This window comes from Cnephaeus nilssonii, assembly GCF_951640355.1.
Source record: "Cnephaeus nilssonii genome assembly, chromosome: 14".
Taxonomy (NCBI): domain Eukaryota; kingdom Metazoa; phylum Chordata; class Mammalia; order Chiroptera; family Vespertilionidae; genus Cnephaeus; species Cnephaeus nilssonii.
In genome coordinates, this window is record NC_137085.1 from 1194765 (window position 1) to 1211866 (window position 17102).

Sequence of the window (17102 nt, forward strand, 5' to 3'; positions counted from 1 at the left end):
GCCCGAACGGCAGGGGCCGGCGTCGGGGGGGCGGGGCGCGGGGGGCGGAGTCGGAAGTGACGCCAGAAGCGGTGGGCGGAGACCCAAGATGGCGGCGGTGGTGCTGGCGGCGACGCGGCTGCTGCGAGGCTCGCGCGCCTGGGGCCGCTCGCGGCTGAGGTGAGCCGGGGGCCGGCCGGGGCGGTCCGGGGCGCCCCTGGGGCTCGGCCAGGGCCCGCGGGGGCCGGCGTCCCTCGGGGCCCGCGGCCTCTGGTCCCCCGACGCCCAGACGCGGCGCCGGGCGGGCGGGCTCGGGTGGCGGGACCCCGGCCTGGTCCCGGGGGCGCCTCCCTGCCCCGCGCTGCGGGCCCGCACCCCGAGCCCCATCCGCCGCTCCGTCCCGGCTGCGGCGTCGGCTCCCGCCCTCCGCTCCCGGTCCGCGGGCCGGGCCCAGGTCGCGTCGTCTCCGCCGGCCCCTTCCTGCCGCGCGCGCCCCTCGGAGCCCGCGCCCGCGGACGCCTGGCTCCCCTGCCCCGCCGCCCGCCGGGCCTGCCGTTCCCCGCCCTGCACGTTCATTCAGGCGGCGGGCAGGGGGCCCCGTCCCGGTCCCAGCTCCCGGGTGCGCCGGGCGCCCTGCGGCCCGCGCCGGTATCGGCGACCTGGCGTGTGCGGGAGCCCAGCCGCGATCGCGGTGGAGACGGATGGAGACGGACTGCGGGAGGAGGGGCAGCCTCCCTCGGAGGGGACGTTTAAACGGAGCGAGGAGGGCTGAGGACGGGCAGGCGAGAGCGGGCGGGGACCGGCGGCCCCGGGAGCTTTGGGGCTGATGAGCCGCGTGTGTTCGCGGAGAGGCCAGCCCGCCACTGTGACCGGGGCCTGGGGGCGGGTGGGGGTCAGCAGACGGAGCTGGAGGCCAGATCCTGCAGGTCCTGCCAGGCCAGGGCTCGGCCGAGCTCCCGCAGGGGCTGGTGTGACCCGCACTGACCTTCACAGAGGGCCGGGCAGACCCTGGGAAGGAGAAGGACCTGCCCCGCCCCCTGGGCCCCCCTCCGGCCCCCCAGGCGGGTGGCACAGACCCTTTCCACAGGGGGCGCTGCCTTTCAGTGCAGACACAGCGCCGCCCACGTGGCCCCCCGGGTTCCGCCAATCACCCGGCGACCTCTCTGTTTCAGGTTTGGGGCCCCTGGGTACAGACAGTTCAGCAGTGGGGGCGCCTACCCCAACATCCCGCTCTCTGCCCCCTTGCCCGGAGTGCCCACGCCCGTGTTTGCCAGTGTGGACGGCCAGGAGAAGTTTGAGACCAAAGTCACCACGCTGGAGAACGGGCTGCGCGTGGCCTCCCAGAACAAGTTCGGGCAGTTCTGCACGGTCGGCAGTAAGTGCCCTCGGCGGCGGCGTCACCGTCACCGCGGGCTCCTTCCGGGGGAAAGCCCGTGTAGAGCCCGGAGACCGAGGCACCGCAGTGCCGGCGGGCGTTGGGGCGGGCCTCCCCCTTTCTCCGGTCTGTAACTAAAGGTTCCCGACGATGACCACAAACTAAAGTCATGGCACCCCCGGCGCAGCCCAGGCCCTGAGCGGACTCTCACCCACGTGTGACCCCATCGCCTGTTCAGTCACGTTCAGTTTTCACGGAAAACGTTTCTTTTGTGCCAGTCGTCTTTTTGAAAACCGCCTTAACCTGTCGGTTTTTTCCCCAGTTCTTATTAATTCAGGGTCAAGATATGAAGCAAAATACCTGAGTGGAATCGCTCACTTTTTGGAAAAGTTGGCATTTTCGGTCAGTGTCCAATTTGTGAATTTCGAGTTGTAATTGGGGAGAATTTATGTAGTTTTGCTTTTTTACAGTGGTTACATATTAATGGTTAAGTTGCCGAGTTAACAGTAATAAAACGTCATTTAATTTCATGTTGCTTTGAAAGCCAAAATAAACTTTGTTAGAAGCTGTGTTTTAGGGGTTGTTTGGGGGTTGCTGAACCCACAGGAGTCCTTCCTTGTTCTCCCTAGTCCACGGACCGCTTCGACAGCAAGGACGGAATCCTGCTCACCTTGGAGAAGCACGGGGGCATCTGTGACTGCCAGGCATCAAGGTACCCAGCTCGGACACGGGCTCATCGCCGGTCAGGGCCCCACAGCCCTCAGAGAGGCCGTGGCGGTCTGCGATGAGAAGTGACCGCTAGCTGGGCAGAGTGGGTGGGACACACTCACACAGGGGAACACTTCGAGGGCCAGGTGGTTCCCCGAAGGCTGCGCCAGGGGACTTGAGCCCGGCAGTCGCTGGGCACCCAGGAGCCCTGTCCCCCGGGTGCTCGAGGTCATGGCACAGGAGCCAAGGGCGGTGGGAGTGTGGGGCCGGCAGCTGACCGGGTCTGGACCGGGGAAGGAATGCCAGGAAGCCTGACACGGCTGGTTCCCACATTGGCCAGTCGGTTCACGCAGGAGACGCAGACACGGAAAGGGGCTCGGCACGGCGGAGCCTGTGCGTGAGAAAACCCTGCAGCTGGGGGTGCGGTGCTCGCGCAGGCTGTGCGCACTGCAGCTGCCCGTGGTCCGCCTGCGACGGGAAAGGCCCCGTGCCTGCCGACCCTGGCGCCGAGTGATAGCAAGTCCCCAGGTGCTCGCCTGCCCTCAGGGCCAGTGCTGGTGTTTTCCAGGGACACCACCATGTACGCGGTGTCTGCCGATTCGAAAGGCCTGGACACGGTGGTCGGCTTGCTGGCTGAGGTGGTCCTGCACCCCCGGCTCACAGGTGGGTGTCCGGCCGGTGGGGGCGGGACACTGGGCGGCGTGGGAGCCCTGCCCATGGGACGCGCCCTGTGTCGTCGGAGATCTCGGCTCACCTGCTCTTGAGTTGGCGCAGTTTTATTGGAAGTAACGCTGGCGAGCGGAGTTCAATGCTGATACGCCGAGACACCAGCCGGCACCCTTTGACGTGCTAGCAAAGTGGGTTCTTTGAGGAGCGCCCCCCGCGACTGCCTTTCCACCCCGGTCCGCGCCCTTCCTCGGCCCTGCCAGTGGCGGGACTCGCTCCCTGCCGCGGTGCAGGAGCGGCCACATCGCTGTCGCCGCTGGTCCGACGGCTGCTGCCACGCAGCCCGGCCTGTCGGCTGCAGTTCCGCTCGGGGCTCTGGCCTGTCTCCTCAGCACTATCACTCCCTCTTCACGGCGCTGGGGCAGGTTCAGGGTCAGTGCCACCCGCGCAGGGGGCCGGGCTCAGAGCAGGGCCATGTGGCAGCTGCGGGCGCTCTCCCTCGCGCACACGTGTCCCCCAGGCCTGCCCCAGAGGAAGGCAGAGGGAGGACGCTCGGCCCAGTGCTGTGGCCTGTGGGGCTGAGCCTTGTCCCGTGCCCTTCGCAGAGGAGGAGATTGAGATGGCGCGAATGGCTGTCCAGTTTGAGCTGGAGGACCTCAACATGCGGCCTGACCCGGAGCCTCTTCTCACCGAGATGATTCACGAGGTGAGGGAGCTCCCTGAGGCCGCCCTGGGGGCCGGGGCCGGAGCCGGAGCCGGGGCAGTGGGAGGGGCGTCCTCACCTTTCCCGTCCCTGCAGGACCCGGGCTTCCCCTCCACCTCGAGGGAGCCTGTCTGTCCTGGGTGACTGTCCTCCCTGGAGGGCTCTCACGTCACACACACGGGGGAGGCGGTCCTGCGCTCGGAGCCTGGGGCCTGCTCCCCGTCACTTGTGCTCCTCGCTTGGTTGCAGGCCGCTTACAGGGAGAACACGGTCGGCCTCCACCGCTTCTGCCCCACAGAGAACATCGCGAAGATCGACCGCAACGTGCTGCACGCCTACCTGAGGAACTACTACACGCCGGACCGCATGGTGCTGGCGGGCGTGGGCATCGAGCACGACCACCTGGTGGAGTGTGCCAGGAAGTACCTCCTGGGTGCCCGGCCGGCCTGGGGGAGCGGGGCAGCCGTGGACGTTGACCGCTCCGTAGCGCAGTACACCGGGGGCGTCGTCAAGGTGCGGGGCAGGAGATCGTGGCCCGGGCCGGGGCGCTTTATGACCTCGGGGAGTTCAGGGAGCTGCACTCGTGGCTGTGCCTCGGACGCGTCCTAGCCCACGCCGCACGTTCTCGAAGCCGAGTGCCTGTTGTGGTGTTTAGCTTCGGGGCTGGGGGGTGGGCCGAGGCGATGGCGAAGCCTGGGTCACTGTTGGTTCTTCCTGGTTACAGCTAGAGAGAGACATGTCCAAGGTCAGCCTGGGCCCCGCCCCGTTCCCTGAGCTCACGCACATCATGATCGGGCTGGAGAGCTGCTCCTTCCTGGTGAGTCCCGCAGGCTCCCCGCAGGCCCCGCGCCCCCTGGCCCAGCACGCCCCCCGGTGCGGCCCCTGCAAGCTCCGTCCTCCTTCCCGCAGGAGGCTGACTTCATCCCCTTCGCGGTGCTGAACATGATGATGGGCGGCGGCGGCTCCTTCTCGGCCGGCGGGCCCGGCAAGGGCATGTTCACCCGCCTCTACCTCAACGTGCTCAACAGGTGAGTGGCACCTGCCCCTCGCCGTCCCCGGGGCCTCAGGCCCAGCTGAGGCGGCCCTGGACCACGCTGCCACCTTCCGGGTGCCTCTTCCTCCACGTCCCTCAGGCACCACTGGATGTACAACGCCACCGCCTACCACCACAGCTACGAGGACACGGGGCTCCTGTGCATCCACGCCAGCGCCGACCCCAGACAGGTGAGGCCCGGGCCGGTGAGGCCAGCCGCCGCGGGGCGTCTCAGGCGAGCTGTGTGAACAGCTCTCACTTTCACCTCACGCCTCCCTCGCAGGTTCGAGAAATGGTGGAGATCATCACCAAGGAGTTCATTTTAATGGGCGGGACTGTGGATGTGGTAAGTATGGCAAGGTGCCTTCCCCACACCCCACCACGCTGGGGCCAGCCTCTGTGCCCCCATCCAAGGCTGAGCTGGTCGCGTGGGGAGCCCTGCTGGTCTTCGCGGGCACCTGGTCTGCTTGCACCTGGCTGACCCCGTGTGTCTCGTGGCTGCCTGAGGTCCTCGGCTCTGCTGACAAATGCCGCACACAAGGCAGGCCCCTCCCGGCCGCCTGCAGGCCAAGGCAGAGCGGCCCCGTGCGCAGCCCTGCAAGCCCTCCCGGCTTTTTCCTTTTCAGTTCCTCGGTTTCTAGCCCAGTGCTTGATACCTTGCGTGTTCAGAAGCCTCGGTACTTCCTGGCCCAGAACTGGCACAAATAGCAGATTGTATATGCGCGCACACGCACGCACGCGTGCACACAAGTACCAGCCAAGCCCAGCGTGCAGCCCCCATGCCTCGGGGGGTCAGTGCACATGCTTCACCTCAGATAACGCTTTCCGTGGTCCCGTGTTTCCTGCAGCATCGCATGGTCCCTCCCTCTCAGCAGAAAAAAGAAGCGTCACTTCAAGCGAAAGGGTGTGAAAGCCACTGGCCCCGCTGGGCCCTGCTGGGCAGGCAGTGCTTCCCCCACGGAGGCCGCTGAGGCCGCGCAGGATTGGCCTGCGTGCAAACGTGACACGCCCTGTCCCGAACGAGGAGCTGCTTTACTTAAAAAACGCACAGCTTCCAGCCAGTCTGCCCCGTGCTCGCTCCAGGAAGTCTGTGGGGTCCCAGAGCCATCGGGCCACCTGCCTCCCAGCTGCCTCTGTCCTCGAATCCCGGGCCGGACTCCCTTGTAACCCTCACCCCTGGTCAGAAGGGCTCCCGGAACGGAGCTGGTAGCTGAGCCGTCCCCTCGGCGTTGCCCCGGGAGCGCGGTGGGCAGTGCCTGGGCACCAGGGAGCCATCGGCCTCAGCACTGACCTTGGGCCGGGACACACTTCCCTGCGCCACAAGGTGGCTTGAGTGCCTGGCTGACGTGGGCACCACGGACTGTCGACCCTCAGGTGGAGCTGGAGCGAGCCAAGACGCAGCTGATGTCCATGCTCATGATGAACCTGGAGGCCAGGCCCGTGATCTTCGAGGACGTGGGCAGGCAGGTGCTGGCGACCCGCTCCAGGAAGCTGCCCCACGAGCTGTGCGCGCTCATCCGTGAGTACAGGCGTGGCCGTGCTCGGCTGCACACGGAGGCTGCGGTGCCGGCCCCAGGTGTCCGTGGCCTCTCACGCGGTCTCCAGGGGCTCTGAACGTCCTCCCTGAGTGCCCGATTTTACTTGCTTGTGCGGCTTTGGGGGCCGTTTTCTCAGATTCCCAAGGGGTCTGTGGCCCCAGAGGGCCAGCACTCTGCCATGAGGTGAGCCACTGGTGGAGCTGGTAGTTCTGTAGTGTCCCCTGGGCTGGGAGTCCTTTGGGGGTCCCTCAGGCCCTCGAGAAGGACAGTGCTCCACCTTCCCGTGCCTCGTCTTCCGCGGCAAAGCCAACACTGCTGGTGCGTTGCCGGGGGTGGGCTCCCGGCTTCTCGGCCAGGTCAGCGTGCGGCCTCTGCCGCCTTCCTCCCTCAGGCCACGCGCTCGGAGGGGAGGGCTTCCTTCTCTGCTGACCCGCCAGCTCTTTTCTCCTGAATTCTTGTTGGGGGGCACGTCTTGTTGCATTTGAAAACCACGGACGTTTCCCCATCACTAAGCAAAGCAGAGCCCGCGTCTGTCCTTGGCCCCGACTCACGGGCAGTCCACACAGCGGCTCCTGGACCCTCTGGAGTCTCCGCTCCTCTCCCCGGGGTGGTGGCAGCAGATTAGCGGCCTGGAGGCACGGGCCAACAGCCTCCCCCTTCCCTTGTCCCCGTGCCAGGCGACGTGAGGCCAGAGGACATCAAGCGAGTTGCTTCGAAGATGCTGCGCGGGAAGCCGGCAGTGGCCGCCCTGGGGGACCTGAGTGACCTGCCCAGCTACGAGCACATCCAGGCGGCGCTGTCCAGCAGAGACGGGCGCCTGCCCAGGACCTACCGGCTCTTCCGGTAGAGGCTGTGTTTGCACACGTTTCTTTGGAGGTGAACTTAGTGCAGGAACTCCCGAGCGCTGCAGACCACAGGACGCTTCTCCGCGCAGCAAACGCACACGCCGACGTGGCCGAGCTCACGGCGCCCTCGGCACTGCGTGTGCCGTCGCGGACTACACGTGCCTCCAGCACTCCACTCCGGCCGGGTGGCGTGCAGAAGGCTCCGGCCGCCGCTTCCGCGTCCAGTGCCGGCCACTAAGCGCCTCGTCAGTGCCGGGGCATGGCCCGGGCACGCTGCCTGCTTCACGGCGCGGCCGGGCGCCTGGGCTGTCTGCTGACGTGATCAGGTGCACTGTTGTCCTCACCCTTGACTGAGGACCGGCTGTTAAAGGCTGTTGCAACTGGCACCTTTTCTAGAACGAGGCAGGGCAGTGCCAGCCACCTCTCCCTGCTGGTCCTTGTTGGACCTGGCATTGAAAAGCCGCGGGCCCTTTCATTGGGAAGTGGGTTCTGATGCCAGAGGTGTCCGTGCACGGGTGCGAGGGGCTTCTTGGAATTGGTGGTCGGCGATCGCGTTTTAAAAGGTGGGAGACTCGAGCTGTAGGTTCAGAAGGGAAAGGTCACACAACTGGTGACGGTAGATTTGTGCTTCGGAGACTCCAATGCCCGTAGAAGCCCCAGGTTCCACGGGGGAACCCCGAGTCCCCGGGTAGTTCTAGGGCACCACAGCGTAGAGGGCAGCGCCCGGCACGGCCATCGGGCATTGGAGGAATCAAATAAACGTGTATGTGTTCCTTCTGTCTGCAAGCGACTGCTGTGCAGGGCCTGTCAGCTGCCTCTACAACACCCCCAGTGCCCACGGCCCTCCGGCCACTGGGGTGGGAGCCCAGGGGTCGGGGCTGTCAGTTCGGTGGCGGACTTGCCGCGGTTAGACTCCCTGCGGCTCTACACGGGCAAGCGCCTGGCCGTGGACGGTGAGACGGGACAGAGCCCGAGGGGGGTGGTGGGTGGGATTGGGCTTCTAGACGTGGCAACTTTGCACACGTTCTAGGAACTGCCGACTCCCAGACGTGTCTGTCTTGGAAGCTGGCCCCGTTTTCTCTGCTGGGTCCCCTCCACCCTCAGGGCCTGGGCACTGAGGTCCCTCAGCAGGGTCCACCCTCTGCTCCCTGCCCTGGACAGCACCACGCTCCCCTCCCCCACCTCTCCAGCCCCTCAGGCCCTCACTGCAGCGCACCTGTGCTCCCTGGTGCCGCCCCCTCTGCTCGCCTGGGACAGTCACCCTGCTGACGGGGCAGCGCACAGCCTGTGTGAGGGCGAGCCGGCCTCAGACTGGCCACCTTCACTTGCATTTTTAACTGATTTTCCCGTGCACTTCCATCCACCTGAACCCTCACGGCTGGTGGTGAGTTCAATCACTCCTGACCCAGGCTCTTACCAGGTGTAACGGTCGCCCCAGAGACGACGCGTGATCTCGGGCCAAACTATTTTCAGATTCACATTAAAATCTCTTCCATGGTTTGGGTCAGACCATGCCTGGAAAGAACCATAAAATCGTACTTACTTCAGTCCCCGTTGCCACGCCCTTTGTAAGAGGTTCTCAGGTGATTGAGACGCAGCGGCACGTCCACTCCAGCTTTCTCCCAGCCGCGCGGCGTCCTGCGGGCCGCCTCCGACTGCTCTGCTCTGGCTGCGGCTGGAGGCTGAGGCTGAGTGGCTACACGGTGGGAACGGACTCCATGGCTCACACCCGCGTGTCCACTCCAGCTGACACGTGGGGCGGGGGCGGGGCGGGGCGGGCGCCGAGCAAGCCCAGTGCGGAGGTGGCAGACGGGCTGAGGGGCGCTGTCAGCCGCCAGCCCAGAGCACCCCCGGCCTTTTTGCACAAGCTGGTGAGAACGGCCTGAAGACGGGCTGTGTCTAGGACTCACACTTTGACCAGGAAGAGTTAGACTCAATATGTGCATTTATTTAAAATATAAATATGGAAAATAAATAATTGAGAAGACTAGATCTAATGCTCTGGGTTTCCCCGCATTCAAAGCCGACGCCTTCTTCCAAAGCTGGACCCAGACGGGAAGGAATGATGGGCTCTGAACACCTTGAAACCCAGACGAGGCGGTGAAGCCTGGGTGGCAAGGAGGTGACAGCCTAAGCTTCCAGCAGCGGCTCTGGCTGGCAAACGCAGTGCTGCTACCGACGCCGCCCGAGGTGATGCCAGCCGCCCGAGGTGATGCCACCGCCGAGCAGAGGCCTGGAGTCAGCGGTGGCCCCGTGGCTGGAGGGCAGGGCCAGCCCTGAAACCTTGGCCACGCCCCCTCCCGGCCACGCCCCCTCCCGGCCCAGCACTGGGGACCACGCTCACTCCCTGAACGTTGTCTGGCTTCAGCCTGGTGACCAATGGCCTCAGCTTGGTCCCAGCACGTGCTGTGGGACTGGGGACCCAGGTCACCCCACCGAGCAGCCTCCGTGGTACCAGGCCGCGCGTGCGCAGAGGAAGGGCCGGGGGACGGAGGCGGACCTGGAGCGGCAGCGCGAGCTGGCCTAGTGCGGCTCTGCTGCGGCTGGAGAGGCGCGTCCGGGAGATGGAGGCGGGCCAGGCGGGGACGTAAGCGGGCAGCGGGTCCGGTCCAGGGACGAGGTGGGGCCGGCTCCGCTGCAGCCCAGTTCCGCTGGGTTCCTGCCAGGAAGGCGGCCTGCCTCTGGCCACGGCGCTCAGCGTCCCCACGGCTGCGCAGTCCAGGCAGCATCTCCTCGTCCTTGCCAGGGATTCCGGCGGCGGGGCCCGCCCTCCGTGGGCAGACCCTCAGGACACGGTGCAGATGGCGCTGGCGTGCTGCGTCTTCAGGGCTTGCTGCCTCTGCATCTCTTTGGAAATCCGCCGTTTAATCCCTATCAGGTACAGCTCGCGGTCAAACTTGCCAGCCGCTAGCGGGATGCTGTGGGGGAAAGGCCGTCAGGAGGGGGCGGCCCTTGAGGGTGCCCCGCCCACACACTCCAGGGTGGACGCTGGGAGCCAGGCTGGTGCTGTGAGCCAGCCCATGGGCACGGGGGCCAGGCCAGGTCCCGACCCCGTGGTGGCCACTCCAGGGACGGCCGCTCCGGTCCGCGAGGGCAGTGATCTCCGTGTGGGCCTGCACCTTGGCTCCTGTCTGGGGGCAGGACTCTGAGCAGTGGCCCGTGCCAGCCCCCACGGCAACAAGGCGTCTATCCCTGCCCCCGGCCTCGCCCCACGCCCCTAGTGGACAGGCCTGGGCGGTACTGACTTGTCTCTGCCCGGCCTCACTTTCACCCGGAAGAGGCCGTACACGGGGCGGTGGTCGGAGGTCTTGATCCCAGGGCAGGAGGAGTACGTGAGCGGGCAGATGTCATCCCTGTGGCGGCTCCGGTACATGACCCGGTCCTGCAGGGGCAGCCCGAGGCGGGACGCATGACGCCCGTCTGCCGCAGGGTCCCCCCGTTACGTGAGCAGAGTCCCCGCACCACAAACCCCCTTTGTCGTCGGGCACCCCGGCGCTGGGAGAGGCAGGTGTGCCACTTCCCCGCTGCCCTGATGCAACACCCATGCCCGCAGCCCCGAGCAGCGGGGAGGCAGCCAGGCTCCAACCCGCCCGCCTCCCTGCTCGTCCAGAGGCTCCGTGGGGCTGCCGCAGCCCGGCCCGGACGCCTCCCGCCGGCGCCCGACAGCAGTGGTCCAGAGATGGGCACCGCGGGTGCGCTGAGCCGGGGCCAGGACCCGCCTGGGGACGCCCCTGGGAGGAGGGCACGGGGCGTGGACCCTGGCCCGAGCAGAGTCCCAGCCGGGCCCTGCGTGTGCGGCCCCCGAGAGGCCCCAGCTCGGGGCACGGCTCGCACACGGACCGAGTCCCGAGCCCCGGCTCAGGAGCGACGCGCTCACCGTGTAGGACGGGGTCCTCTGCTTGGACGAGGTATCGTACGAGTCCTTCCCGAGGTCAAATTTGTACGACGGCAGGAAGTGGATGTCTGGCTCCTGGAAGCCCTTGAAGATGGACCCTGGGCGGGCAGGCACGGCTCAAGCCTGGCGAGGAGCTCCGGCCCGCCCTCCCCGGCCTGGTCACCACCCCTCCCCCGCTCTGGCCTGGCCACCCCCATCCTGGTCACCACCCCCTCCCCCGCTCCGGTCCGGCCACCCCCGTCCTGGTCACCACCCCCTCCCTTGCTCCAGCCTCACCCCTCCTGGTCACCACCCCCTCCCCTGCTCCAGCCTCACCCCTCCTGGTCACCACCCCCTCCCCTGCTCCAGCCTCACCCCTCCTGGTCACCACCCCCTCCCCCGCTCCGGTCCGGCCACCCCCGTCCTGGTCACCACCCCCTCCCTTGCTCCGGCCTCACCCCTCCTGGTCACCACCCCCTCCCCTGCTCCAGCCTCACCCCTCCTGGTCACCACCCCCTCCCCTGCTCCAGCCTCACCCCTCCTGGTCACCACCCCCTCCCCCGCTCCGGTCCGGCCACCCCCGTCCTGGTCACCACCCCCTCCCCTGCTCCGGCCTCACCCCGTCCTGGTCACCACCCCCTCCCCTGCTCCAGCCTCACCCCTCCTGGTCACCACCCCCTCCCCTGCTCCAGCCTCACCCCTCCTGGTCACCACCCCCTCCCCCGCTCCGGTCCGGCCACCCCCGTCCTGGTCACCACCCCCTCCCCTGCTCCGGCCTCACCCCGTCCTGGTCACCACCCCCTCCCCTGCTCCAGCCTCACCCCGTCCTGGTCACCACCCCCTCCCCTGCTCCGGTCCGGCCACCCCCGTCCTGGTCACCACCCCCTCCCCTGCTCCGGCCTCACCCCGTCCTGGTCACCACCCCCTCCCCTGCTCCAGCCTCACCCCTCCTGGTCACCACCCCCTCCCCTGCTCCGGCCTCACCCCTCCTGGTCACCACCCCCTCCCCTGCTCCGGCCTCACCCCTCCTGGTCACCACCCCCTCCCCTGCTCTGGCCTCACCCCTCCTGGTCACCACCCCTCCCCTGCTCCGGCCTCACCCCTCCTGGTCACCACCCCCTCCCCCGCTCCGGCCTCACCTCTCTGCATCTCCCGGGTGAGCTGGTCGAGCTGCAGCAGGGCGGGCACGCGGGTTCCCGGGTCCTGCCTCAGGATGGCCTCCACGGACACGCGGCCGCCGCTCAGGCGGAAGTTGAAGTCTCCGAACCAGAAGACGCCGTCGAAGCGGGTGGTGACGTCCGCTGGGCACAGGCCAGAAAGCGCATGAGCCGTGGGGACAGGGCTGGTCCGTGTCCCCGGCCCCCATCTGTCCCCATCAACTCCCCAGAGGACAGGGCGGAGGCGCCCGCCGGGGAGGGAGCACCGTGGGGCCCGCTCACCTGCGTCCGAGCGGTAGGGGCAGGTGTCCGGCACGTTCTTGGGCAGCGTGAGGCCCTGGACGGTCTTGTTGTAGTCCAGCAGCCTCTCGCCGACCTTCCCGTCTCCGGCTGCGGGGACAGAGCGGGGAGCCCCGAGGGGCAGGTCTGGCTCAGGGCTGGACGCGGGGTCCGTGTGGGTGGAGGCCCGCAGTGAACCCCCGCGGGAGGGGGCCCCGTCAGAGCCCTCGGGGCTGCAGGTCAGGGAGGCCGCACAGAGGCACCCGGCACCCGCCTCCTGGGGGGCAGTGTCCCCACGTGACGCGGGGCGGAGACTCACAGGTGAAGTGGGATGTGATGAAGAGGAAGGAGGTGCCGAAGAAGGTGAAGCCGACGCCCAGGGCCCCCTTGGTCTTGATCTGGGACACGATGCGGGTGGTCACCGTGGAGCTCTCCACCTCTGTGGGAGGAGGCGGAGCTGACCGCCGCCCGCAGCCCGAGGCCCCGCCACCCGGCGAGCTGTCCCCGGACGGGGCAGGGCGGTGGGCCGCAGCGGGCGGTGCTACCTGAGCAGAACCAGATGAGGTCCCGGCGGATGAGCACGGACAGGTGCAGCGCCCCGTGGGCCGCCGAGTGCAGCATCACGTAGTGCGGGCCCAGCGTCTCCTGCAGCCGCGTCTCCCACTCCCGCCTGCGGGGACAGCGGCGCCCTGGGCAGCGGACCGGCTCCGGGCTCCACACCCCGGGGCGCTGGAGCTGGGGCCTCCTTGTCTTGCAAGGAGCATGGGGGACGTGGGCAGCACAAGGGGTCTGGGTCTGCTGGGCCAGAGATGGGGCTCCCGGACACCTGCGGAGCTGACGCCTCTCAGGGCTCCGGGGACGTGGCCCGGGTCCCAACGCGGCTAAGACTGAGCAGAGTCCCAGGGCCCCCACCTGGCGGGCTGGGGGGAGGAGGCCAGGCCAGGCGGGAGGGAGCCCGCCCCTCCTCCAGGTGACCCTCCACCACGTGAGCGTGCGCGGCAGACAGAGGCCGGGAGCGCAGCCCGGGTCCCAGGGTGGCCGGCGACGCCCCGCAGGGCGCTGCTCTCCGCTGCACTTACAACCTGAGACCAGCTCGTGTTCAGCAGAAGGAAAATGGCCTTTAGTTCAGATCCGAGCCCCCGTTTTAGGAGGCGGTTTGTGCTGGGGTCTCGGGTCACAGCAGCCTCTGCCCCAAAGGCCCACCTCAGCAGTGCTGTTCATAGGGACGGGGGTGGGGGGGGGTGCCAGGCTCAGGGGCACACGGGGGGGGGGGGGCCCTACCTGTCGGAGCAGCCCTCCTGCACCCCGACCACGTACAGGTCCTGGGCGTAGTCGGCTTCGGCGGGCAGCAGCAGCTCGTCCAGGTTCACAGGCAGCTCCTGAGGGGAGGCAGTGCCTAGTGAGGGGCCGGGGGGGGGGGGGGGGGGCTCCCAGGGCTCCTGCTCTGCCCGGGACCCGCCTCCCCCGCCAGCCTGTCATTGCCAAGGCCGGGTCTGCACCCGCTCCCGGGCTGTGCCCCCAGCTGCTGCTCAGCTGCGTCTTGCCCTGAGCCTGACCCTGAGGGCCCCACATGCACACCCACACCTGGGTGACGCTGGGGCGCAGCGGGTCACTCCACCCTGCGGCCGCACCACCACCTGGCTTTGGCCCTCAGTCCCGCAGGCCCAGGACGAGGGGTGCCCTGTGGACGGGAGGGTGGCTCCCCGAGGACAGCGGGGCTACCAGCCGGGGCACCTGCCTCCTCCTCCACATTCGCCAGGCCCCGTGGAGCGAACAGGAGTGACCCCAAGGTAGACTCGGGGCTCTGGGTGACCCGAGCCAGCGGGTTCAACGTGGGGAGTGGGAGGCTGCGGGGGAGGCCTCAGGGAGCGGCTGCTCCTTCCTCTCCCTGTGCCGTCCGCCTGCAGCCGCTCCAACCGGAGGGGCCGCCAGTCACTGAAGCTAGCAGGGCGGGGGGGCTGGCAGGAGGCGTCACTGGGTGTGGCTCAGAGCCCGAAAGAACAGGCAGGAACCCCGGCCGATCCCGAGACGCGTGGGCGCCCTCACCTTCTGGCCCTGCATGTTCCACGTGGCCACGAAGAGGGCCACGGTGCGGTCGGGGAAGTACCGGGCCAGCTCCTCCGCCCCCATCAGGGCCCCGCTCGCCAGGAGGCTCCCCTCCAGGTAGCTCCTGCAGAGGACAGACTGCACTCGGGTCCGAGCAGATGCCCCGCCCCCCAAGTCAGGGCCATGCGGGATTGTGCTTCAAACAACCCGCCCAGCCCTGGTTGGGATGGGAGGTGAGGGGGCCCGAGCCCGTGTGGGGAGACACAGGAGACACACAGGCCTGCGGGGACGGGGAGTGGGGTGGAGTGACAGCCGGGCCCCGGACCAGCTCCCGGAGAAGCTCCGGCTCAGGAGGTGTTGCGGGTCTTGCGGGGAGCCCCCCGCCCGGGGAATCACGGCTCTGGCCCGCATGTGGGAGTCGTGAGCAGAAGGGAAGACGGGGGGGGGGGGGGGGAACGGCACTCAGATCCTTTTCAAGCCATAAAAACGTCAGCATGGCCCTGGCCGGTGTGGCTCAGTGGATAGAGCGCCGGCCTGTGGACTCAAGTGTCCCAGGTTCGATTCCGGTCAAGGGCATGTACCTTGGTTGCGGGCACATCCCCAGTAGGGGGGGTGTGCAGGAGGCAGCTGGTGTTTCTCTCTCATCGATGTTTCTGACTCTCCCTCCCTCTCCCTTCCTCTCTGTAAAAATCAATAAAATATATTTAATTTTAAAAATGTCAGCGTGGGTTCAATATTAAAGCCCCATGTGCCCGTGGTGCCAGTCCTCCCCCCGCAGGAGTGGGCGCTCAGCGAACGGGGTCCCAGACACCAGAGAAGCCACGGCCCTGCCGGGAGCCCAGAGCAGGAAGCCGGCCGCCTGCTGCCCTTGCTGCCCAGTGGCCCTGGGACCCTCCCTCCACCTGGCTCGGCCCGTGGCTGTCAGCCTGGGCAGGAGAGTCGCCGGGGAAGGACTGGGAGACCCGGCCCGTCTCCATCTTTGTGCGCCGGACGCGTTTTAAGGAGAAGCTCGGGTCCTCTGACCCTAGAATAAAGGCCGCAGGTGCCAAGCCCCACCCCACCCCGGAGGCCCCACCTGCTGCGGACGTCCTTGGCCCGGATGGGCGCCAGGAGGCTGAAGGAGGACTTGGCCGAGCGCAGGGAGCAGTCATCGGAGGCCAGGGGGCTGGGGGGCCGGCCGGGGCCCAGGCTGCTGTGGGCCCGGAACAGCCGGCCCTGCACGCGGACCTTGTAGTCGGCGTGGTCCGCGTCCACCTTGTGTGCCGTCCGCAGGCAGGCAGAGGCCACGCTCCACTCCATGGCGGGCAGCGGGCGTGAGGGAAGCCCGCCGGCCCGCCGGGGGCTGCTCCCCGCCGAGGCCCTGTCCCGGTGCAGGAGGTCCTGGGAGGTGCCCATCGCCCCGGAAGCACAGTTGCCCCAGGAGGAGGGGCTCCGGCCGCCGCTGCCTGGCGTCCTGGGGGACGTGGGGATTTCCTGCAGGGAGGCGCTCAGGCCGGGCGGGAGGCAGGTGCGGGCCGGAGGCCCGGGGACGGCGTCTGGCGAGGAGCCCCCGGAGGGGCTGGCCCCATTGCGGGAGGCCAGGTCGTCCTGACTGCTCGGGAACCGGCGCCGCCTCCAGCCCTTCTCATCCAGGGACAGTGCCCGCTCCAGCCGGGGCCTCACAGGCGGCTTTGGGGTGAAGGCTGTGGCCTTAGCCTGGGCGTCTTCGTGGCTGATTTCCGCTGGAACGTCCAGAGGGACCACTGGGCTCTTCTCGGGCCCAGGACGGTCAGTGGCCGGGGATCCTGGGTCCGAGCTCACAAGGTGCCCCGTGAGCATCCCGCCTTCAGGCTGCGGGGGGTCCGCCTCTGAGCGCCCCAGGCAGGCCGACTTGGAGGGCATAGTCCAGGGGCCAGCCCTCACCCACGATGGCGGCCAGGCCCGTCTGGAATGCCCGCTCCGGGGGCTGCCCGGTGCCAGGGTCAGGGATGCGCAGGCAGATGTCCGGGGTGAGGCCCGGGGCGGTCCGGCAGCGGCGGGGCCGGGGGCGGCATGGCTGGAGGCCCTGAAGTCCCGCGACCCCCACTGGGCCCTAAGGGAAGATGCTCTCACTGCGGGAACGGAGGGTCCTGGAGCTCAGCTGGGGGGGGCGGGCCGGCAGCGGCCTCCTCGGGTGGTGGAAGCTCTACCTCCTGCCGGGACGCGGCTGCCCAGTGGGGGCTGCTCCTCACGGGGGCGCTCGGGCGTCGCCCCGTAAGAACGCCCACGTCCCAGGTGAAGAGGCCACAGCGCGGCCTGGAGGGGCCGCCGCCCGCCGCCCCGGACCCCGCCCCGAGCGCCCCCCCCCAGCTCCGCAGGCGCCGCCGCCACAGGCCCCGCCTCAGCCGCGATCCGCCGGCGGCTCCCGGGGCAACGACCGCGGAGCTGGGGGGGGCGGGACACGCGCCGGGGTCATTCCGCGCAGGACCCCGCCCACGGGTCACCTCGCGCCCCGAGGTTGCTCCGCCCGGACCCTTGAACCGCCCTGGGGACCCTGAGCTCCGAACCCCGCCCAGAACCCCCGCGCCCCACTCGGGGTCGCCCCGCCCCCACCCCGTGCCGGACCCGCGCCCCGGTCCCCAGCCCCAGCCCCCCACCGCCCTCCCCGGGCTCAGCCCGCGCCCGGGACTCGGCGCCCCTACCTCTCGCGCCGCCCGCTCCCAGCCCCACGGCCTCGGCCGCCGCTCGCCGCAACCCGCGGGCAGAGCGCCCCGAGCCGGCGCCTGCAGCGGCCCCTGGCGGCCGGAGGACCCCCCACACCCGCGGCTGCCTTCCCTCCCCGCCGGGCCGGAGGGGGCCTGCTCCCCTTCGCACGCCGTCCACGCTCACCTGGTGGCGGGACGGGGTCAGAGCAACCTGCCCACCGCCCACGGGGGCCCTG

General features: G+C 68.7%; 2 protein-coding genes across 5 annotated transcripts; one reads left to right on the forward strand and one right to left on the reverse strand.

Annotated features, from left to right (window-relative positions):
* Positions 1 to 57: 57 nt before the first annotated feature.
* Positions 58 to 8248, forward strand: PMPCA (peptidase, mitochondrial processing subunit alpha). The gene is made up of 13 exons (XM_079790234.1): positions 58 to 159; positions 1152 to 1354; positions 1677 to 1756; positions 1984 to 2066; positions 2631 to 2725; positions 3334 to 3434; positions 3681 to 3944; positions 4156 to 4248; positions 4341 to 4459; positions 4565 to 4655; positions 4748 to 4810; positions 5839 to 5983; positions 6680 to 8248. The coding sequence occupies exons 1-13, from the start codon at positions 89 to 91 to the stop codon at positions 6847 to 6849; spliced, it is 1578 nt and encodes a 525-aa protein (XP_079646360.1). The 5' UTR covers positions 58 to 88; the 3' UTR covers positions 6850 to 8248.
* Positions 7294 to 16958, reverse strand: INPP5E (inositol polyphosphate-5-phosphatase E). Of its 4 annotated transcripts, XM_079790230.1 has the most exons (13): positions 16864 to 16958; positions 15279 to 16274; positions 14204 to 14327; positions 13439 to 13536; positions 12703 to 12827; positions 12477 to 12596; positions 12161 to 12268; positions 11861 to 12022; positions 10725 to 10840; positions 10093 to 10229; positions 9348 to 9765; positions 8265 to 8362; positions 7294 to 7424 (listed from the first exon to the last, which is right to left on the reverse strand). In XM_079790230.1, the coding sequence occupies exons 2-11, from the start codon at positions 16082 to 16084 to the stop codon at positions 9633 to 9635; spliced, it is 1929 nt and encodes a 642-aa protein (XP_079646356.1). In that variant the 5' UTR covers positions 16085 to 16274; positions 16864 to 16958; the 3' UTR covers positions 7294 to 7424; positions 8265 to 8362; positions 9348 to 9632. The 4 variants fall into 4 exon arrangements, with proteins under 4 accessions (XP_079646356.1, XP_079646355.1, XP_079646354.1 ...); XM_079790229.1 differs by lacking the exon at positions 8265 to 8362 and having other exon boundaries at positions 8391 to 9765; XM_079790228.1 differs by having other exon boundaries at positions 8265 to 9765.
* Positions 16959 to 17102: the final 144 nt, after the last annotated feature.

Bases quoted from the DNA above. Each gene is read 5' to 3' on its own strand.
- PMPCA (XM_079790234.1), top strand. From the start codon at position 89: ATGGCGGCGGTGGTGCTGGCGGCGACGCGGCTGCTGCGAGGCTCGCGC. The intron at 1,757-1,983 runs GTCAGTGTCCAA...TGTTCTCCCTAG, and splicing joins TGGAAAAGTTGGCATTTTCG to TCCACGGACCGCTTCGACAG. The intron at 4,811-5,838 runs GTAAGTATGGCA...GTCGACCCTCAG, and splicing joins TGGGCGGGACTGTGGATGTG to GTGGAGCTGGAGCGAGCCAA.
- INPP5E (XM_079790230.1), bottom strand. From the start codon at position 16,084: ATGCCCTCCAAGTCGGCCTGCCTGGGGCGCTCAGAGGCGGACCCCCCG. The intron at 12,597-12,702 runs GTAGCACCGCCC...CTCCTCCCACAG, and splicing joins CCTCATCTGGTTCTGCTCAG to AGGTGGAGAGCTCCACGGTG. The intron at 10,230-10,724 runs GTGAGCGCGTCG...CTGCCCCTGCAG, and splicing joins AGAGGACCCCGTCCTACACG to GACCGGGTCATGTACCGGAG.